The following is a 24,042-nucleotide window of genomic DNA, read 5'->3' as shown; positions in this document are numbered from 1 at the left end:
ACAGGAGGCTATTTTAATAAATGAAGCTATTAAGAATAAACCACTGCATATATTCTACTGCTGTTCAACATAACAGGATAGAACATTAATACTAGATTTCCATGGTTTTAAGGAAAATTATTATCTGAATGTGCTTTTTGTGTTTTAATGCTGATGTTATTTTAAAAACTAGGGTAATTGCAACCTGCTGCGTTATATGCATCTGGTTTGTATAAAACTTAATAACACTCTTAATTAGGCTAATTTAGTCAGATTAATACCTCTGTGTGTGTCAGTACTCACTGTGCTGCTTGCCATGGGGCACTGAATTAATAGCAGCACACTGAGAAAATAGTAATTTATAAATATTTTTGTCTGGGGTTTGTAATGCAGGCTGGAAGATTAAAAAAAAAAGTAGGAAGTGTAATGATAGTATCTACAACAGGGAAATAGCTTTAAGTGAGTACAGAATACAAGCTGCTTTTCTGGTGGTACTAAATGTAGCTGATCTCAGAAGAGGGATTGCAGAGGATCCCTCCAGATCCAAGAACATAGGAGATCTGGGGTAGGAGGTAATTAATAGCAAACCAAAACACTAAACCAAACCAAACCGCACCACAAATAGAAGTAGGCCTAACCCCTGCTAAAGCCATCATTACTTCTAGCCTATGAATTTCTTTAAAATGAGTGCCAAACCCTAAGCCTGAGTACACAAAGCTCATTGTTGAGTGTGTTGGGACACACAACAAAGACTTCTCTGTATCACTTCTATGAGAAAGGGACAATACTTTACCTTCATAGATCCCACTTCACTTTAACACAGGATATTATAAGGTATGTTTCATTTAGGATTTTAATAAATGCCAGGGCTAAACCACCAGATTTTCCAAAAGTTAATACATAAATAAATAAACAGAAGAGAACCAAGTGAGAGTAAGTCTCAAGCCTAAACCGTTTGTACCATTTCTCTCACCATTTTCAGGATGACTCCTAGCTATTTGATAACGTGTCTCAAAATATTTTATTTGTCAGAAGATCCTCGATCGCTGCCCTAAACAGAAGGTATCCATTTTTTCTTTATATCTAATATGTCTTTTCAGGACTGTCTTCTCAGCAATTCCTTTGAAATATATTCACCTCAGAATCATCTCAAAAAAAGTCCATCAATATCTCTAGTCAAGGATTATTGTATAGGATCATCCATCACCTACTGCAGTTTCTCTTTCAAAAGCAGAATACATATCAAAGCTGTATAAACACGTGTGCTTTATACCTACCAATGTAAATTGTGGGAGAATGTCCGTTGCCCTTGGAACTGAAGAGATACGAGTTAAGGCATTCCAGAATAGGAACAAGAATCAGTAGTGGCACGATGCTTATCACATTCATTGCTGCAACTGGTAAGACAAATCCACTGAAGTGCAAGTTGGAATTCATGGTTTGGAGATAGTATCCTGAAGGAATCTATATTGAAGAATAAAACCCCACTCCATTAGTGTAACAGCTACCTTTCACGGATAAGACTTTTAGTGTATTTGGAAGCTTTTCCAAGTCTTTTCCTTTTGAATTCACAGTAAACCAAATATTCGCTTGCCAAAAGGAGCTCGTGATGAAAACTTTTCAGATAGCAACATTCTCATTCTCTGCCAGAATATTTTCCTTCCATTTCCTTTGCTCTGAAGTTTAACAAATGTCAGAAGCAGGCTACAAGTTTATTTGATCATTCCTAGTTAAAGCTATTGGCTAATATATGAAATGGTTCTGCTTAGTATTTTAAACACTATGAGAAAGTGACCAACAGAACAGAATTTTAGCATAGCAAAACACAGCTATTTTGAACTTCTGATTGCATGCTCAAGGTGGGAAAAATTTAAGACACCCTTGCCAGCACATGGCTTTAAAAGCTACAGGGAATCAAGATTTGGCCACAGTCTTAGAACCAGTTTAATGTAACTGACACCCATAGCAGCTATATATAAAAGGCTTCCCTTTACTTCTGGGAATTGTAAACAGAAGAAAACAAATAATCAGATGAGGAACCCACCAAAGGCAGTCATCAGGGTATGAAATTAAGTAGATTTGTAAGACTGCCTCTTACTTCAAGAACAAACAATTCCTCCTGCTTGTGTGAAGCTCTACAGAAGATCTGTCAAGTTTATTTAAAAAATAAGTAAGTGTAAAAACCCCAAAAATCACAGTGGCTTCTACCAACAGATTTTCCAGTTTGGTTTTTTTGAGGAAGCTTGATTAACTAAGCATTGCAATTTCATGTGCAGCAGGGAGTTATAATCCACTCTATTTTACAGACTGATGGGAAAAAGAAAGAGTGGTAATGAGCAATTCACAGTGTACAGTCATAACAGAGCTAGATGCAGAACAGGTTTCTTTCCGATTTTTAGAGAGTTCTCAATTCCTGCAGCATTCTGCATGGATCTTCAGCATGACTGGCACTGCCAAATCTGGGTAGAATATTATTGCTTTATAGCCCTCTGAAAATTAACGTATAGTTAGTAACTGAGCTCATGAAGGCTCTCTCATGAATGGTTACAGTCAACCCTCCTCACTGGGAGTCTGTTCAGTGCTAAAACATTGCTCAAATGCTAGGTATTAATAAAAATCCTTTTCACCTACGTTCCACCTCCAAAACTGTAAATTGTAAAAGGATGAACAAATGGCAACAGAATTATGAAAGACCAGAATTGAGCCAGATTTTGTTGGCTGCTTCTTTCTGCTGCCTATTGCAAGTCAGCATTGACTTCTTAATATGAATTAAAATATCATCAACATGAATCACAGACTCTGAAAGCTGTTAACAATATGGAGAAAATACTATTAATCTTTACAAAAAGATACTGATCTATCACCTAGTCTAAGAAACAGCCTTAAATTTATTGGAAATTCTACCAAAGGAATGAGTTGTCTCTTTAAGCAGTGCAACTACTTTAATCTTTTCTGGATATATACCTGATTATTACCACTACAATTAATGGTACTCGGTTCATTTCCATCTGGTCATTAATGCACAGCCTCGGCCATATGTTTGTGCATGTTGGTTTGAGGTCTGGTTCATTTTGTTTGCATGGGGATTTTTATACTTCTGGGAGAGGAGAGAAGAAAGAATTGGCAGATGGATGGGAATTCAGGATGATGGCAAGAGGGAGTGTCAACAAAGCAACATACACTACATATTTGTAAGAATTTCCTTAAGCAGCATTTTAACACCAGTAAGTAAAAATGAATTTCTAAGCCAGTTCATAAGTTTGCTACGCCAGGTCCCAAAGGGTAAGCTACCTGAAACTCCTGCTTAGCCAGGATCATCCAGACAGAAACAAATCTGAAGGCATCATGTCAGCTTAGGTAGCTTTGTGACACGACATTTACATAATATACCTGCACTCAGAAGCAGAAAGAACCACGTAGCCTGACAGAGAGGCTGTGAGTGGACTGTTTCTTTCCACAAGTGGAAATTCACTCCCTTCTCGTGTAGGTACATCAGTCACATAATCTCGCCAGAACTGTAGGAGAAATATGCAACCAAACCAGCAAACAAAGATTTTTCTACCACTCCCAAAGACTGAGTAAATATTTAAGAAATTAGAAAATTACATCTTTTCAAAGGAATGCTGAGCCTGACTCTGATAACTGTAGCATGGCAGCATGAGGAGTCACACAAGCGCCTTCATGACTCTTGATCAAGTTGATTTTACTTATTTGAAGAGTTGGGAGGATATAACAAGATATATTCTCATACAATAAAAACTACTGTGCAAGGTAGCTCTGCTGGTAAAGCAACAGTAAAAAAAGCCAACACAGAAACATAGTAGTAAACACACATCATGGTATTTGTCAAGATTTTTGTTTAAAAGCTGCATACCTACCTGCATAACACACATTCTGTACAGAATTTGGAAAGCAAACAAGGGGAAGAGCCTGGCAAGTGACTTTGTGCTTTCCACCTGTGTCTCACTGTACTGACCACCATAGTTTTCCTTGGCATGATCTAGCCAGTTTGCAATGCCTCCACTAAAGTAACGATATCGCACGCAGCATGCTTTCAGTGCACTAGCAATTACCCCAAAAGTCGTCAGCAGGGAATTGTCTGCAAACAATCAGAGACATTAGTCATTGTTATGTTTTTACTTGCTGCCAAAATAAACAAGACAAGACAAATCACTTTGGGAGGGAAAGTACAATCTGATCTATTCACCTTTATGTCCTACGAGGGAGGGGGAATGCAACAACAGTCTGGATTTGTTCCAGACCATTATTTTTTGGAAGCCAGTTGGTTCTCAACCTAATTGTTACAAAAGCAATTCATCCCAGCATCCACAGAGAAAAGTGCCTTTTGCTACCAGTTATTTAATACACCACAACAATCTGTTGCTGTGCTTGAGCAGGTAGAGTATTACTTTCCTTTGCTTTTGCTTTCTATCGATTGAACAAGGTTAGTTTTCAATTCAAGACAGTACTGAAACACGAAATATCTGTTGAAGTCCAGTAAGGAGAGGATAGTACTGAAATGAGAAGGAAAAGGAGCTCAGAAGAGGGCTGATGGTACACAAGAATTTTCAGAGGTGCAGTTCAAAGGCAGAAATATTATCTCAGGGGTTTCTGGTAACATCCTGTGGGAGGGAAGTTTCCAGTCTAGTATTTAGCATATTAAAACCTGCCCACTGGTCACCAGGTTCAGAAATTGCTAACTTTTTTCTCGGACTCAGAGGAAATTGACGTAAACCAAGGACAAAACCATTAGCTTTAGACTTGAGAATGCAGATTCATTTACCTTTGGTAAGCTGCCAATCCACACAAATAGGATCTCTTCTTTTTGAGAGTGTTGAAGCACTACAATAAGCAGGGTACCTAATAAATAAGTACTTTCCAAAGACTAAAGTGAACTAAAAAGACTGCAGAGGGAAATTTCTCCCTACTATGAAAATCATTTTCTAGAAATATCCACTGATACCTGTTGGAAGCACCAGAGAAAACTATCAGATCAGCTCATTGGCAGACCTAGTGATTACATGTTTTAGGTCAGAGAAGTGATAATCTTTTGCTGTGCCATACACTAGAGGTTGGACATCCACAAAGTAGGAATGAAAAGCAGTAAAGCGGTGTTATTAGTGCTCTGCAAGGGCTTGAACTCAGTCAATGCTGATTTCAGAAATTGCACAGACTGCCTCATGGCAAGACCAGCAGGCAGCTCAAGTGAAGTGACAACATGGTTGTGTCTTGGGTTATCTGACCTAGTCTCAAAGACAGCCACAGCCACCTCCTTTCCTTTAGGATGACAGATGTTTGGCAAACTCTTCTTACTTTCTCCCATTGAGGGGACGGGGGAGAAGACTCAAACAGATAAATCCTGATATTTCACTGCCCTTCCTAGTGGATTGGATGAGGCCCTCTAATACAATTCCTGTCAACTGCCTAGGAAAAAATGTTTTGTATGAGTACCCAGTAAACCTAGATTAAGCTGCTTGAAGATGTAGCTCAAAAAGGCAACTTCAATTATACGTAACTAATTGATATCAAGAGGATTTTGCTAATGTTATATTTAGAATAAGTATCTCACTCCTTCTTTAAGAAAAGAAGTCCATATGAAACAGTACAGCTCAGGAGTGGATACTAAAGAATCTTTTTACCTTCTCATGTTGTAAAATCTGTAGTGAGGCCCATTAAGAGACAGCCACCGTTCTGTCTATAAGAAGCTAGATAATTTGAGGCTAGACCTCAGTTACGTATTATTATGATGTTTTGGGGTATTATGGAAGGGATGAGTTTCTTTGGCTCTATTTGTTTTGAATAAATGCCTCAAGTGACATCCTCGCTATGATATTCCCAGGCATTTGATCTATGCATTCATTCCCTCACTGCTAATATATTTTTTTCTTAGATTATACTTAAACCAAAAGAGACTGAAATAACTTGCTTTCGGTTTCTGGGTTCTATTGGAAAAAGAATGGCAAGGTTTGGGCACTTAATAGCTTTATTCAAGTAACCTACGATCCACTAACATTTGGTGTTAGTCAATGGAGATGGGTAGTGGCCATCAAAAGTTTTTGAAGAGCTCAGATACTGATCAGTGAGACTGCAGAAGTGGAAGAAATGATTTTGTTTTAAAATATCACCACAGTATGTACAGTAAATGTTTCAGTATTTCTAGTTACTTTCAAATGCGTAAAAACACTTGATGTTGTATAGGAAAGCATGTTGAAGTAACATTAAGCAGGCATTCTGCATTAAAGAACAACCTTGCATATTATACCTCTTCCTGCGCAGTCAAACGCTTTGACATGTCTTAACATGACAAAACATACATAAGGTTACTAGAGACTGCCTTCCATTTTTGCAGCCTATCCAGCATCTCCAGTTCTATCTTTACAGAGGATGGATTTTACCTCTCATACACAGATCTCTTAGAATTCAAACCCAAGTACCGCCAACCAAACAGGGCACTACTGTGGGAAAAAATCCTTGTTTAGATATGCATGTTGATCTCTTCTGCAAAATAGTCTCCAAAGATATTTCCTAAGATAGAATTGCCTCTTACCTGATTTGGGTTTGTAGATCATGTCACCACGCACCATGTGAAGTGTGATCATAGCCATAAGCATGGACACAAACGGAATAAGAAAACCGAGGTTCCTGGCCACTGACTGCTGGATATAAGAAATGATGACAAAGACAACTGCTGAATTTAAGTTGATCAGCCAATAAAACCTAGTACACACAGACAAGAGAGAAAAGAGTAGAGAGGCTGAATAACATAAGGCAGTTACTGAAGACTGAAACATTACATTAAAGGCATGGTAAGTAGAGTAAGCATAGAGAGCATCAGTACCATGTACACATTGCTACAGCAATTAACACCAAATTTCTCTTGGATGTCTCAGTTTCAGTAATTGTACTAAGGCAGTAGAGATGAACAAATTATCAGTCTAGTACTAGAAATGTTTTTGTGGCTCAGACTGATTAAATACATCAACATTTACCATTTACAGTTTTAGTATCTGGTAAGCTTTGTATATGCAATATCATCAAATCACATACTTCAAGATAAAGAGAGAAATTTCTTAATGCCACCACCCTTTGTTGTCATGGTTTACCACCAGCTGGCAACTAATCTGAGAACTATTAGAACCTAATTTATCAGAAGGGATGGCTTTTCCATTAGTTGGAAGGTTCTGCTTGAATTTTTGTTAGGAAATATCTTGGTAAGTAGATTCCCCAAAATAATTTGCCTTTGGCACTAGAAGGACTTCCCAAATAAGTGCTGAGCACCCTCTACACACACAAGATATTAAAAAGAAAATCATATACTCTTGGAAACAGATGGCATATCACTAGTGATAGGCTTACTACAGTTTGGAAGCCCTGACAATAGCACCATGGATATTCTTTAAAGAATTATAAGGCTAGCAAAAAGCAGCCCTCCCAAAATACTAAAACAATCCTTATGCTTCCTATCAGGGAAATGCATAACTACTAGCAAATGAGTTTATATCTGCAGTTAGGAATATATTCTCATCACACTTTTTTCCTTGGATTCTGACTCCTATATAGCACATCACATCACAAGTTCTAAAATTCGTCTTTTTCAAGTGTATGGTTATTTATTAAAGTGAAACAAAATGTACTGCTTATTCTTCTACTGCATAGCCCTCTTCTTGCATAACTCACACAAAATAGGAGTTTGAGATTACAGAGCAGTCTCATTGCCCTCAACACAAAAAGGACATGGACCTGTTTGAGTGCATCCAGAGGAGGGCCACAAAAATGGTCAAAGGGCTGGAGCACCTCTCCTATGAAGACAGGCTAAAAGAGTTAGGCTTGTAGAGAAGGCTCCAGTCTGACTTTATAGCAGCCTTCCAGTATCTGAAAGGTGCCTACAAGAAAGCTGGGGAAGAACTTCTCATGAGGGCATGTAGCACTAGGATGAGGGGTAACGGTTTTAAACTTCAAAAGGGGAGATTTAGATTGGATTTTAGGAAAAAATTATTCAATATGAGGGTGGTAGATCACTGGAACAGGTTGTCCAGAGACTTATTGGGGGCCCAGTCTCTGGAGATATTCAAGGTCAGGCTTGATGGGGCTCGGAGTAACCTGATCTAGTGAAGATGTCCCAGCTTACTGAAAAGGGATTGGACTAGATCACCTCTAAAGATCCCTTCCAACCTTACACGTTCTATGATTCTAAAAGGGGATCAATAATGAAGTAGTACTACCTCAGTATATCACAGATTACATTTTGTAAGCAACTACAAGAGATTACTTCACCTTTGCTGGAACTTTAATAAAATGGTTTCACTTGAAGGTGAAATATACATCAATACAGAATCATACAGTTTAATACAAACTGCTTGAAGAAGCAAAACTCGCTTTCTTGTCTGATGCCACGTCTGCTTCATATATGCTATTTGGTATTGAGTATTTGTATCTCCTAATTAATTTATAATTAGTAAATTTGTAACAAGTTGCAGAAGACCAGCTACCCCTCAACAATGCAACTTCATCTTGATCCTTCCTCAACTGCAAACAAGTGGGTGGGCAGGAGCAAGGTATCAGCCTACCATTGCATCTCCCTTTATCAGCAATCACAGCAAAGTATTTTGAGCTGATGTGGTGGTTTTACCCCGGCTGGGAGGCGAGATCCACGCAGCTGCCTGCTCCTTAAAGGAAAAGAGCAGGGGAAGAGGGAAGGGGGGAGTGAGAGGCAAGGGAAGGGAAAAGAAGGGGGCAAATAACCCCAAAACCAAGAAACTAAAAGACCTGTGGGTTGAGACAAGGATAGTTTACTAAGATAACAGAAAGATAAAATATAACAATGCCAACAGGACTTTAGAGCAAAAATATATGAAGCTGTTGATACACAATGCAGTTTCTCACCAAACCCACAACTCAGGCTGTGCCACCCAGAGCCGTCCCGGAACCCGACCGTCCCCCCAAGAACCGCGCGTCCCGGAGCCGCCCCTGCTCTTCCTCCCAACAGCCCCCCGATATCCTGGGCAGGACGTAATTGGCATGGAATACTCTCCTTGGCCAGTTTGGGCACCTGTCCTGGCTTTACCCCTCCTTTCTCATGAATAGAGAAATACGAAGAGCTGAGAAAGTCCTTGACTGTCTGACAGCAACTAAAAACATCAGGGTGTTATCAGCACTGCTCCCATTTTAACTCTCAAACTCAGCATTCCATCCACTGCTACAAATGAAGTTAACTCCATCCTGACCAAAACCAGGACAGCTGAAAATCCTAGGAAGGGGATTGCAGGTCTCTTTTGACACCTAGAAGACTTCCCCAACCCTATTTCATTAATTTAAAATGATTTCTAGGTGGTCTGATGTAATTGCCCAAACAAACCATGTCACCTTGCAAGTTATGGTACTAAAGTACCTGCTGTAAGTTCTTCTGCTTGTCCTGACATTGTCCATTACATCACAGCTAGCTAGTGACAAGCAAAACTACTATCATACTAGAAGTATGGATCTTCGTAATGCTGCTCAGGTCTGTTCAGCTACGAAGACAACACACTCTCACCCTGCTGATGGATGGGAGATGACTACAGGGCTGTGCAGCAGTAGGCACGGGAACACGCTGCTGCCTCACAAGACTCCGGGCAAGTGGCAGGAGAAAAATGACGTACCCCACAAGTGTTAACTCAGTGCTTCCAAGAGACACACAGCAGCACATCTGGAACCATCAGGACCATGTACAGCTGCAAGCAATCCTGTGCCACATGTTCCTCTGAAGTCACACCAAAACACGTCTGAAGTTCCACACCAAATGCTGTTTCATTCTAGTAATTTACATTTTTAGGAGATGTTACTTATCAGAATTATGGACTTTTCCCCACTGCTGAAAACAGTCTCTAGGCACTTTGGAGTTATGTTATTCTGTGATTATGGTGCAGTTGGAGACATTTTGAATATACACACGCTGATACACATTCAAATAAAGTTTTTAAGAAAAATAGTTACACAACTGGGTCAGGTAAAACTTTTGTAGGAGTTTTGAAACAATTCTTAAACTGACAATTTTTAAGTTAGAAGTTTCAGTAGCTGTCTTCCAAACTTTCCAGAGAAACGTGCCCAAGCTACCTGAAATCCTGCCACTCTTCATGACTTTATGACTGTTTTACTGGAAGAAGAAACCTCCAAAGAAAACCCTTCAGTACAGGAGAGTGCTTTTGTTTTTCAGGACCACATAACAAAGTACTGCAAGACAGAAATGTAAAGTTCCTGTCCTCTCACAGAAATGAGAAGACAAAAACACCCCAACATGTTTTAGCAATCCTTATGGACCAAACACGAAAGATAAACTAACATGATGCACACGTCAGAATGTGCTGTGTGACAGCAGCAGATGAGAACCTACACAAAGAATACCACATTTTGCCAGCTCTCGTTTACCACAGCTATGTAATATTGCAATATTTGGACTTGTATTACGTGAAGTGTCTCAGAGATCCCAGCAGGGCACAGCTGAATTAAATGCAAACTGAGTATCACATTCAACTTCACAGGGAACAGCTCCTTCCTGGAGTTTCAGCACTCTAAGGTCACCTCAGAACCAGATCCAAATGCCAACTTGAGAGGTTCATTTCAAGAATGCCACCCACATACAAACCTAAATGCTATTGTGAACACACCTACAGAACTTAATACTTATTATAACATTTTACAGAAAAGTATTCATTGAGATAACATCAAAGTAGTAACACCTGTGTGACTTACTGAAAAATCTTGTTTATGTTTATGAAGAATTCAAGAAGTTTTTACTCAATGTAACAATTGAAATGAATGAAGCAAATTGAGGTCAAGGAAAATATATCAAAATATTATAAATTGACCTTTTATCACTCTTTGCTTTCATTTTGAAGACTCAGTAGATTACCTGTCACTTGAAATATTATTAGCTTTTATTTTTAAGCATGCTTAGCTTTCAGAATTTAAGTTTTGATGTATCCAACCTCACACCCAGACACTCCATGTATGGAGCAGCATCTAAGCTATATATTTTTCTGTATTACAGCATTGTAGGAACTAGTAATTTTTATTTTTTTTTTCAGAATTGCTAGGGAGTTCTCTGCAAAGGCAGGGTGAAGGGGTGGGAAATACCCAAGGGTGTAGAAAAACATTTTTAGAAGTGAAAGTAAAGAGTGTCCAGGATGATAGCAGAAACTGCTCTGCAGTATATGGAAAGAAAAACTATTGAGAAGTGAAGGGGAAATACTACTGTTCCCATCTTCTTTCCCTTTCTTTTTTTTAAATTTATTTTCAGCAGATCAGTAAGACAAGACACAACACTGCTAATTCCCATCTCTAGTCTGGATAGTACACTTCGCTCTCATTCTCTGCTCCCACACAAAGAATTCACTACTCCTGCTGAAAAAATAGTTCCAGTCCACAACCTTAAGCATAGAAAAGCAGGTGTCCCTAGGAAAACTTTATCTGGCAAAATCCATGTTCCTTCCTCACTTAGCATTGGTATATTCATTTGTTTGTTTAAAAGGTCAGACTCAGGTCATACTAGAGGTTACAACCAGGCCCTAGACATGAAAGAAAAATATCTTCTTCAGAGATTGAATTAGACAACAGGTAATTACAGGGTGTTTTAACTCAGTAATTCTGATTGTTTAAACAGAACTTAAAGTACACAAACTCTAACTCATCAAGAATATGCAACCATCTCATTTTAGATTATTTTAAAATTCAACCCTGTGAAAGCACCTGCCAACCAAATAGCCCCTTTACAGATGCCACTGTGAAAAATATTTTTTAAAATTGCAAATATGGGTTTCTTGATATTTCCAAAGTCCCAAGAACTGATCCATTTGGATTCCCCCAAGGAACTTTTTATTCGTATTATGTCTCCTTTGTAATCAACACTGAGAAATGTCACTTTGATTAAACACAATTCTGAATGGCTAAGACCACAGTACAAAAAATTCTCCAGAGCTATCTTTCAGAACAACTGATTTCTCTCCAGTTTTAATCCCACAGAGTCTTATTTAATCAAAATGATGTTGCTAATTAAGGATTAAAACTCAGAATACAGTAAAAAGGGCGGGCTTCCCCCCCCCCCTTCTCTCCTATAGGCAGGTCAAGGAAGTACTATCTGCTCTAAGGGACTAAAGAGTCTCATCCACCTTTGCTAAAGCTGCCTTATTCACTGAAGTTTGAATTTAATTCAAAACTCTCTGATGTTAACATAATTGGAAGAAAAAAGAATGGCCAGGAAACCCATTCCCAAAGGAAGAGAGAGCTGATTCACTAAGATCTTCATTGATTCTTCAACATTGCATTGTCAGTATGCAAATGTGCTCAGTTTTGATTTTAATAGCTGTGCATGTACAGGGAAAGAAAAGAAGAGGAGCAGTTTAGAACAGGGATCTGGAGGTTTTCACTGTGACATCTTTGATTCTTACTCCACAGTTAAACCAGAAGCTACAGGTGAACTTACACAGCTTTTATAGGTGAACTTTGTACAGTGCTACAGAAGTGGTAAAGGCAGGCAAACATATCATAAAAAATAACTTGACATATTGAGAGAGAAAAATGGTTAATATGAAAGACTATGGAATTTTAAGAAACATTTTAGGAGCATTTTCTCCTTGAAGTTTTCTTAAAATCTTTAAATATAGTATGGTTTTACCCAATGCCAAAACTTCACAGCGACAGAGCTGAAACAACATAGCAGATCCTTACCAATGGGCCTTGCAGTTGGAGACTGCAGACCCTAGCGCTGTCATTGCTAAAGATTTACTGTCATGTAAATTCTAATATATTATTAAATTTCCCACCGTTAACTAGGGAGGAACAACAAATTATCCTAAAGGCATAGTCTTGCTAAAGGTAGAAAAATCAATGGAACAGGTTGTTCTAACAGCTGCTAGGCTACCAAGGCTGTGAGCATTCAGGCAATTCAGTTCGTGTTAACTCTAATTGAAGATTTCTGTAGGAGGTCAAAATAGATTATGACATACTGGTCCTAGCAAAAGGAAAGATTTTGGAAATTTTTTTTTAACCGGAATTCTTTGAAACTCTTCCAAAAATCTATGCTTTGCAGTTGACAACAAAACACTAAAGCCACCATCTGTAGAATCAGTCTTGTCAGTCAATACTGAATTTCAAGGCAATACCCTTATCATCCCCAAGACATATTTAGCTGACATTAAGTTACCAACCAGTTGAAAAACGAAAGAAGTTCCTTTGGTCCACAGTCCTCAAGGTTGTATGCGCTTAATGGACAAACTATAGCTCTTATGCCTCCTATTCCCAGACTAGCTGTGAGTAGTGCAAAGTAGAATACAATTTTCTGCTCCCTTTTGGTTAGTGCGTGAAGAATGTGTCGTCTGTCAATATAAATATCTTCAAAGGGGAATGCCACAACAGGTAATAGGGCTGTGCCTGGATTTGGAAAGAAAATTGTCATTTGAAGGGGATTACAATCAGACTGGTGAATAAGACATATATTTTAAAGCAGTTATGTTGAAAAGACAGATACACAATCAAGAAGTGCAAAGAGGAAGTCTTAATTCTGTAGAGAGGCAGAATGTTTTTGGATGCCACTATATATAGTAAGGCAATACCACTAAGGGCTTGCAAGAAAGTAATTTCCCTCTGAAATGCTTGTAAGGATTCAGGTTCTTCAATCCACAGAAGAGCTCATTCTGGAAACATGGCTCCTCATTGCATGGCTCCTCATTGCATAGAAAGCAATTGCATCCTGAAGCAGCATTTCTTTAAGCCCCAGAATCATAATTTAACAAATAAATTTTCAAAACTTTTGTGTATATTTTTTTTTTAATTCTTGCTGCAACTTCCTGGAAAACATGTGATTTTCCAAAATTTTACCTAAAGAAGCACTGCCATGAATTCCATTACCACCTTCAGTTGGCAAAACAAGTCATTTGGATTAAATCAACTACAAATTCTCAAACATTGGAATTGGAGGCTAAACTCAGAATACACGGACGTGTCCCAACACCAACATTAGCCGTGACTGAGAGCGTGATTGTGCATTAAACCCTAATAGGTCAGGAATGTTTAATGAGCTGTCTCAAAAAACAGTTCTTTTTCATACCCAAACACATCAAATTCCATTTGTGTCACCAGTCTTTTACTTTAAGAAACCCATGGGAGAAACAGTGGAACATAATAGCAATAATTTTCCTGGGCTGTTTGCACAATGTTTTTGCAATCAGCTCAAGAATATTTCAGGAATTATTCTGATTTTTTTTCCTTTGTTGCACATCTGAATACCATGACTAGCTGTTGCAGAAACCAGACTTGCTTATGCTCAAACAGCGGTCCAAGTACAACGTATTTCTATCAGTTTGGTTAAAGTTGACTGAATAGCCATCAGCTGTGAGATGTACTTAATGCTACAGAATAATGATACATGGTTTTGAAAAGTACTTTTACGTAAAATATCTTGATAGTAAGATGTTAGGAAGATTCAGAATGTGCTAACAGAAAACAGGCTCTCCATACAGGTATTATGATACAGCCTCTCTACTTAAGATGAAGTTTGTTTATATCAGTGTATGCTTAAAAATATTTTTTTCTCTTGTCCAAATACAACAGTCATACACCTTTAAATACAATAAAAATCTCACTACCTACAGCTGGGAGTTTTCAAACTCTCTCTCAAACCACCTCTCCAACTAAAGCCTTGCATTTGGCCCAAACACTAATAAGCTTAGTTGCTGGTTAGAGGGAAAAGTTTTAGGAGTCAAACATCTGCGTTCTGAATAGTTAAGCCACTTCAGAGGACTTGAGTTTGTGCACGAACTAGCCACAGGATGCACGTGCAAACATTCCTCAGTCTTGTTCAAACCACCACCTCACAGAAGTACATAAGCAAAAATACCGCTGCATGTTTTTACAGAGGAGAAGCTTAAGTAAGGAGCTGGTAGAGAAGGTGGACACGAGATTGGAAAAAAATGGTTAGATTTCAAATACTATAATGCATTTCTGCAACAGAATTGCTAAAAGATTAGCCACCAGGGGTATCACCTACCTAGGAAGTGTAGAAACATGCAGATGCACACAAGCTTGATCCTCCCCACGAGGCATTCAGCAAGCCAGCCGACCAGCACGGGTGTCAGCATGGAGGTGCCCACAAAGCACATGTTGACAATAGCTGCCTGGTAGTTGCGATAGCCAAGTTTGACAGTGCAGAAGAGGATCATGTTGCAGACGATGCCAAAGAAGGTGAATCGCTCGCACAGCTCCACCAGCAGCACACAAATAGCCTCTTGGAGTTTCTTCTCCGGTCGAGACAGGTTTCCAGCATGGTTGCTTCTCCTGGATGACAGCCTTTGCTCCTTGCCAGCTGCGTTGTTCAAAAGTAGCTTCTCTACTGAAGGCATGCTTGTCTTTTTTTGAGTGTGACTGAGAAGAGCAGCTTAAGTTACAGGTATACTTCTGCCCTCCTCCACTGTAATTAGCAAACTGGTAAGACTCTCACTTTGAATTCCACACTTCACCACTACAATTTCTTAGGGCACCTGTCACTCCTGTGACATTACATATAGGATCAAAGAGTGAAAAAAAATTTAAAAAAAATCAAGGCATTATAGCAACATTTCAGGAACTCAATCAGTTTAATTAACTAACTCATTTTGGGGTTGAACAAGACTTTTCCCCAAAATTATATTACCTGTTAAACTATGTGAATCCAATACTGTATGTGAAACTTGATCTGTATGTTAAAGATAAAGGCTTAAATACACATGAAGCCAACATTTTCAGCAAAATTCAAATAACAGATCAAGAAAATAATTTGGATAAAATAATCTGATACTTTAATTGGGTAACAAGTGAAAAAATGCATGCAAAGATAAAGAGAAGGTGTTGGGATTTTTTTAAAGTTAACAATTTCTTACCATTATTATATTTTTTGTTATTTTTGTTTGAAATTCAGATAATTATAAAAATAAGCAATGTTACTACAGTTAACTTAGAAAAGCAAATTTTAAAAGAAATAATTTGAATGTATTAGCAAACAAAATAAAAGGCAATCTAAAAGCAACCTAAACCAGAACTGTTTCACTAGCAACATTACACTATAGGGGCAGGGGCACAGATGATGTGTTCTCTCATATCAACCTAAAGCAATTACAAGGTTTAATGGAAATTAGGAAGAGCTGAACTTATAGTGCTCTATAATGCTCCCAGTCCCACATCCACAGATGGGTCGGCTGATTTCCCAGTCCAGTTTCTCTATTTTGTGGATCTCGTTAAGATCACCAACACCTGATCAAAATACACCCAACTAAGAATGAGAAGCATTTGGCACCTATTTTGCACAAATGTAAATGCATACACATGTTACAAGGCAGGGGTACATCAGGTCTGCTTCCCTAGAAAGAGCTCTCAATGCCTCTGATGCCATTTTTGAGATGTAGGCTCTGGTTTTTGTTTCCATCTGTCCATACAAGTACTCAAATTTTCCCTCTTCAGGTCTACTCAGTATATGTGAGCTCCTACATCCCAAAACAGATGCACAATAGTATACAACCAGTATGGACAGATTCCAAGATAACTTTAAAAAAGAAAAGAAAAAAAAAGTAACTGTGATAAACAAAGCCTAGAAGCTCTGAAGCTTAAATCTGAGTAGCCATATATTGGTCCCTAAAATAATTCTGAAATATATATATTTTTAATCTAGTACAAGCCTAAAGCAAGAACTCAGCAAAGAGCTTGTAGTTTTCAGAGACATCCAGTTAGGGATGAAAATGTCTGTGAGTTGTAGCATGCCAAGATCTATTTCTGTCTTCTGATCTACGATGGCTAAAATGATCTTCAGTTGGATGAACCCATAAGAGAAAACTAGAAATTACTTAGAACACCACTTAGCTTCTCCATCAAAACTTAATGAAGTCAATTCCAAATCAAAACAGGACAAACAATAGTATTTTAATTAAAAGGCACATATATCTTCTGTCGCAGGAAACTACTCTTATTTAACGGTTCATGAAAACTTCTTTTAAGGAAATACAACTGTATTTTAGATTCAGATAGAAAACATCAGAAGAAACACACTATTGCTCACATAGACATTTCACTGTAAACCAGTCTGCTTTCCTACAAACTATCATTCCTTAAAGAGTGCAAAGTTTACCTGTTCTCATAGGTACTAGCAATTCAAAGCAAACCATATCATGGAAACCAGTAGAGACAGCAAGGTTACTAGCTGGGATGGCTGTATCTTAGTTCTCATGTGCTCTCATTTACCCTAATCTTGGGTGCCAAGCTAGGAAAAAGAAATGATTGGCTGAGCCTTCTAAATGCCCTAGAAAGGAGGAGGTGGGTGATTTTCATTGTTACTTTTGAATTGCCTTTGTAGTGACTAATGTGGGTGTGGTGGTTATGATAGTCACAGATCAAAATCAATATATGAGTTAACATGCTCATGTTAAGAGAATCTACAACTTCATATAACAATATGATTTTTTTTTTTTAATCCCTTCTGCAGCAGTTATAGTTGTTCCTTCTAATGACTTGATATGGGTTTAGTTGAATTCTGATTGAATCACCTGGCATTCATTTAACTTGCATTAGCATTTACACGAGGTAGTAGGATGCATGATGTAATGCATGATGAAAAACTCTGTTATTTTATTTACAAATGTGGAGCTTGACATATACTGAAGCAGCTAGAAACTACCTGCACCAAATGACTGCTACAGCAAAATCCAGCCCCTCTGGCAGTAACTCTGTCTGCCAGTAAGGGGGTTTGTATATTTTTTAAACAAATTTTCTTTAAAGAGTAGCTCTCAAAATGGGACAATCAGATCTTGGAGAGATGTGGCAGTGTCAGCTCACCAGAGGTCTGGCCGTTTATTAAAGTGTTGCTATTTGGTGGCCTATCACCCAAGGCAGAAGGCTAATTCTACTTATGCTGGAACCTACAAATTAGCATCAGGCAAGTCAATTAAATTGGACAGGTTGGAACTGAAATTTTCTCCTAACTTTCTCTGACAAGTGACAGTTGTCAGCTTTTTCATTATGAGGATAGTTTACTGAAATTGAAGAGGCAGAACTTCAAAGTCCAGCACAATAGTTCCCCTGGCTAAAAGGTAGTAGTGGCTCTAGACCTCTGTTTATGTTCTAGAAGAGTCAGTCTTGCTAATGTCCTAGCTAATTTAACTCTGCTTTACTCTTTTTTTAAAGAACATGTGAGAGGTGTTACCCTTCATCATAGCAGCAGCTGTGGTTCCTGCTAAATATCTGGGGTGGAAACATAATTGATGTGGACAAGACTGACAATGTAACACAACAATCTTGATGCTGTAAATAAAAAGTGACATGGGTCAAATCTTTATAGTTAGCACCAGGATTCCCATTCATTTCCATGGGTGGAGAAGCTGGCTCCATGACCACCACTGACCTGAAGGACTACAATTTCAAAGTCAGAAACAAGGCAGAGCAAAGGCTGTGGATAAGAGTGTTGCCAAACAGGGGCAAACATGCCTGGGGTTTGCTGACGGTGCAAACACATGTCCAAGGTGGTAGGTTGAGCAGATCAGCCACAGTAAAGAAACGCTGCTCAAAGCTGGATGGCAGAGAGGGAGAAAGCAGGAAAATGCTGCAAAGAAAAGTTTGGAGGAATGCTTCTGGCACTGAGTGTCTTGCTCCTAGTGACTAATTAGAAGAGTTACAAGGTTAGTGACAGAAAAAAAAAAAGATATGCGTAAAAAAACCAGGCAAAGACTAGACTTCATGCTTTTCAAAATCACCGCTTTAATTTACTTCTCTTGTGCAAATGAGAAATGCTTAATTTAACATATAATAGCAGTTTACCAGCTCAGGTTTGATCCCTGCAGGATGCCCTTCAGCAAGGGCAGTTAACCACCACCTTTCTGCAGGTACTCCTCATGCCTGCTTTCATCTAAGCTAATATGTAGCCTTAGAGAAAGGGTCAGGCACTCTGATATTAGGCATATCCTTCACTCATTTTTTTTTATTCCCTGCAGCTACATCTACAGTACTTGGGAAATCAACAAATGCAAATTGCCAGTCTTGAGGCATAAAAAAATAAGTACTAGAACCTGTGGTCTTGCACAGGTTGGAGATGACCTGCCACTTGTGAATGTGCTTCACTGGACTTCAAAATAGCTGTAAGGACAGAGATTAACTGCAAAATGTGCAAAGGTTCATATTTAAAAAAACCCAAAAACCAACCAGATTTAACTTCCAGTATTAACTTTGTCTTTTTATGTCAACTTTTTTTGTTCTTTTCTTTATGCCCCCCTCTTTTTTTTTTCTCCATCTTTAGATGTCACTTTAGACAATGTCTTATTTCATATGCCCTATATCCTATTTCACCGATGAATAATGAAACTTCTTCCATTTAAAACATTACCTCGGACAACCACTTCAGTGATTTCTGCACTGCCTGTCACTGCAGTCTGGGAGTGCTCTGGCTGCTGTGCAGACAGCCTTGAATCAGAACTAGGACAGAATATGATGGTGCTTCTTTTGGAGATCACAGCATTTGAAACCTGTATCTGACGCTTCTGAAGAACTTCATCAGCATCAGTAAAATTACTGTCTAATATTTGTCCGACTACATGCAAGAAAAACAAACACACACAAACCCCAAGTGTTCTGTGAATCATGTAAAAGGCGAATTAAGAAACTGGAATGTTGTCATTGGGAGGTTGAGAAAGCTTATTTGTGAAATCAGTTAGGTTAGCAAATCTACTCAAAATTGGTTTGTATTTTAGAAAGATCTATTAAATATTATAAAAGTACACTTTAAAGACTGAAATATAGCATCTATGAAATAACCAGTTGTTAACATTGCTGATTGTGTCGGAAATTCTCTAACAAGTTATGGGACTATGGCACCACATCGTATTTGAATAATTTTATTCTCCCTTACGTAAGGTTTCTTGCAAAACCTTCCACACTTCAGCTAGATGTAACCGGGAACCTCAGTCCAGTTCTGCCTTGCTGCAGGGTAGAAATAATGCTTTCCATCACAGCTTTTGTCTGTGAAAGTGCAAGACCAAGATAGACTTGTAATTTAGGGAAAAGCCTTATTTTAAGAAGGATGCTTGTTTATTTTTCCTTGTGTGGTCATAATTAAAAAATATGCGTGAAACACATTGTCTTCTTCATTCTGCCAAAAGATAACATACCAGGAAAGAAAATCAAATCCCTCTCTCAAAAATGTCCAAAAGGTCCTTGTGGAGCGTGCAGACAGGAGCTCTTCCACAAAAAGATTTATTTTCCCTGCTTGTCCAATGAAAACTGATGTAGCCTGAGTCTTACATTTTCCTCAGTGTTATTTTATTTCCTCTCTTTCCCTTTCTTCTATTCAAGCAGGGAGTGTGGTTAGTAGGCAGAACTGAAAGGAGGCAAAACTTCTATAGCTTTTTCCACAGTACCTAAGGGAGTGTAAATACAAGAAATACAAGACGTACATATTTGAGCAAGTCCACTGAAGTGCCATGAAGATGATGAGGGGACAGAAGCATCTCACATATGAACAGAGGCTGAGAGATCTGGGACTGTTCAGCCTGGAGAAGAGATGGCTCAGAGGGATATTATTAATATATATAAATGCTTATAAGGAGAGTGCGAACAGGACAGAGCCAGGCTCTTATCAGTGGTGCCCAGCGACCGGGCAAGAGGAAATGAGTGCAAACTGAAACATGGGGAATTCAACTTAAACAAAAGTTAAAACTTCTGGGGTTGTCAAACACTGGAAGAAGTTGCCCAGTGAGGTTGTGGAGTCTCCATCTTTGGAGATACTCAAAACTCAATCGGACACAGGAGTGAGCAACCTGCTGTAGGTGACTCTGCTTTGAGTAGGTAGGGTAGGATAGACAATTGTCAGAGGCACCTTCCAACCTCAACCATTCTGTCACTCTGAGCAGCACCGTTAAACACTTTGCCAAAGCAGAATCCAAGCAAGAGGATTATAGAGGGGAAAAAAGGTATTTATTGCCCAGTTGCTGGGTTTGCCCTCTATGAATGAGAAAGGTTTGCTAATTTACTTTTGTATTTTTTTCAGAGAGATGGTTTTAAAACTGCTGATCCTCAAACCTTTGCTATAAACGAGAATTATTTTGGCATGATTACCCTGTTCGTTCAAACCACAAGTTTTATTTTGGGGATTTTGTTCAAACATATGTAATTATCTATGCTAAGCAGTTTTTCATATGTTCTAAGGCTTTTGTCTTATTGCACCTAGCTGACAGTTTTATAATTCAGGAGTAATTGAATTGCAATTATTTTTCATGATGCATGGTATGGTTTTACATCATGTTGTTGGCAGATATTCTTTATGATGTCGTTTGGCCTAATGGGAAAATTAGAAGTAGCTCTATCATATAGAAAGATGGCTTTTTTGTGTCATGTTATAGTTTGTAGATGGCACTCAGGATATTTTCTTTTGACATATAGATTTTTAGGTAGAGACTGAAATGAGATTCTAAACCAGGGTTCACAGTTGAGACAATATTATCTGTACATCCAAGATGATTTCAACTGTTCTCCCGTAGTGACAGTTCATTTATATTCAAGTCCATTTAGAAGACTGTGGTTAGTATTCTAAAATACATATATAAGTACTATGTGATGGCAGAGTTTCTGCTCTAAATTCATCCCTGATCCGATGTAACTGGTTTTAGAGAAGCCAGGAAAAGATGTCAGCATCTTTTTTAGAAGCAAATATTCATCAGAACAGGGGATTGACAGTAGATCTCCTACCTCGCTGAAGAGCTTTCCAACCACTGCAGTTCCCAGATAGTCTCTTAATCTCTCCTGCTGGAGCTGTAACACATTGTGTAAAGCTTTATTTGCTGTAGTGAAGCCGACTTTGTAACCTAGAGATTAGGGCTACTCTCTTGGAAATTGGGGAGAGGTTAATTCAAGGCTCTGTGTCAATGAATAGTTAATTATGTCTACAAAATAAATTGTCCTCAACAGATAGGAGTGCGAATATGCTGTCTAAGAAAAGCAGTTTTGCGCACTGAATGTAGGAGAATGGTAGAAAATGAGAGCTAGAGCCAGCAGAGCATCCTTCTACAAAGGGAAAAGAAATATCTTAAAGCCTTCAGGTTTGTCCACAAAATATTTTGGATCTCATAGATTTTCAGGGAATGCGTCAATGACCATATGAAACCCAGATCATCTATTCAAAAAAGATGCTTATAAACAGATGATCACACAGAAGTTGATAGCAGAAAGTTTCAGATAGGTGTCTTGAAAACTTTCTTCCCCTCATCTGTTCATTGCTGCCTTGTAAGCTGGTACAGAAAAGTCTGTAACATAGCTTTATTTATTCAGCCGCAAACTTCAATGTCCAGAAGTTGAAAACTGTGATTAGTACAGACTCTGTCCACAGTACCTTGTGTAGCTTGATTGGGGGAGAAACTGGCAGAATAGAAAATGCTTCTCCATGTAATGGCCAGCATTTTCTCATTAAAATTTATTTTTAATGGATGTTTCAGTCTTTATGAAAGGTGTCAGCATTGCCAGTAGGTCAAGGGAAGTGATCCTTCTACTCTGCTCAGCACTGATGAGATGTCTGGATATATTGAGATACTGGGTACAATGTTCTCTGTTGTAAGCAGTTTGCCTAAAATGAGTTAAACTGAAGTTACACTGCTTATGTGGTGGTATGTGCAGTCGCACTTTTCCAAAATTAGCTCTTATTCTTGCATTAAAGACAGACCAGGTGAAATTTTTTTACCAAGCATGATCCCAAGAGATTATTTTTTCCCCTTAGAGTTTCAGCACATATATTCTAGATTTGGATCTGAACTGAAACCGTGAATCTGAACAGGCCTGGGCAAGTTTGGATCCTGATGTGATCTCCCAAGTGCAGGCACATCTTTAAGCTTTCTCTTACATTTGATATTTATTGTGGAAGCCACATGCTTCTTCTAAAGGTAGAAGCCACAAGTTGCTTCTTCTCTAGGGCCACGAAGATGACTAGAGTGCTGGAGCTCCTCCCCTACGAAGAGAGGCTGAGGGAGCTGGGCTTGTTCAACCTGGAGAAAAGGCAGCTGTGGGGGGACCTCATTGCAGCCTTCCAGTACCTGAAGGGAGCATACAAACAGGAGGGGATTCAACTTTTTAAAAGAGTAGACAGCGGCAGGACAAGGAGAATGGATTACAGCTAAAGGAGGGAAGGTTTAGATTAGATATTAGGGGAAAGTTCTTTAGAGAGAGAGTGGTAGGGTGCTGGAACAGGTTGCCCAGAGAGGTAGTGAATGCCCCGTCCCGGGAGGTGTTCAAGGCCGGGTTGGATGGGGCCCTGGGCAACCTTGTGTAAATTCAGCCCTGGAGGTGGGTGGCTCTGCCTGTGGCAGGGGGGTTGGAACTCTGTGATCCTTGGGGTCCCTTCCAACCCAGACTATTCTATGATTCTATGATCCTTATCTCTGGCCCACAAGTAGGTTATGGCCTCTATGTCACTTGCATTTAACTATTGTAATGACCTTTGACTGTGTCACAGCATGCTGAATTAGTAAGCTATGAGTAATACAAAATGTTACTGCTAGGACCTAATCCAGCCTGAGGAAGGGTACATATGTAGCTGCAGCTGTACTTTTAATTACGGAAATAAGAAACCAAAGGTCTCTTTGCTTGCTGCAGACAATACAATCCAAGTTGAGCTCTTACTTTGTTTTCTCCAGTCTTTTGAAACCTTTGTGAAGAAAAATGAGCCTGAATAAGAATTCTAGGTCTAAACCCCCAAGGGAATGAGGCTCATCACTTATTTGAATTTGGCAGGTCATTAGGAGTTTCCCTGCCTGCTGAGCATTGTATCATGTTGCTTCCATGCATTCAGATATGGATGTAGATGGATCCTAATAATTGCCCTTCTTTGTGCTTGTCTTTTCTCTGAATGGCATAGTGAGACCATAAAAGTGTATAAAGGCCATCCAGATCATATGGCTATTTGAAGCATACTGGCCTGCAGACATACATGTATACATTTTGTTACAATCAGCTCTCCTGACTTCTGATTTTCAAATGCAAATGACAAACAGTGAATCTTTTAGTAATAATTCTGAGGAATTCCATGTATGCCTCATG

At 38.8% G+C, this 24,042-nt stretch overlaps 1 protein-coding gene across 1 annotated transcript in view; it reads right to left on the bottom strand.

The window, feature by feature from the left end:
- Positions 1–15,350, bottom strand: part of SLC15A5 (solute carrier family 15 member 5) — a gene marked incomplete at both ends in the record, with an annotated part of 33,798 nt that extends 18,448 nt beyond the window's left edge. The window contains 5 exons of the mRNA XM_084270133.1: positions 1,257–1,443; positions 3,858–4,078; positions 6,527–6,696; positions 13,161–13,383; positions 14,999–15,350. Coding sequence (XP_084126259.1) covers positions 1,257–1,443; positions 3,858–4,078; positions 6,527–6,696; positions 13,161–13,383; positions 14,999–15,350 — 1,153 coding nt within the window. The remainder of the gene's footprint in view (positions 1–1,256; positions 1,444–3,857; positions 4,079–6,526; positions 6,697–13,160; positions 13,384–14,998) is intronic.
- Positions 15,351–24,042: the final 8,692 nt, after the last annotated feature.

The sequence above is a fragment of the Gallinula chloropus genome (assembly GCF_964237585.1).
Source record: "Gallinula chloropus genome assembly, chromosome: 1".
NCBI classification, from domain to species: Eukaryota; Metazoa; Chordata; class Aves; order Gruiformes; family Rallidae; genus Gallinula; species Gallinula chloropus.
Note: the sequence above shows the minus strand (reverse complement) of the source record. Positions and strands in the feature narration are given on the sequence as shown.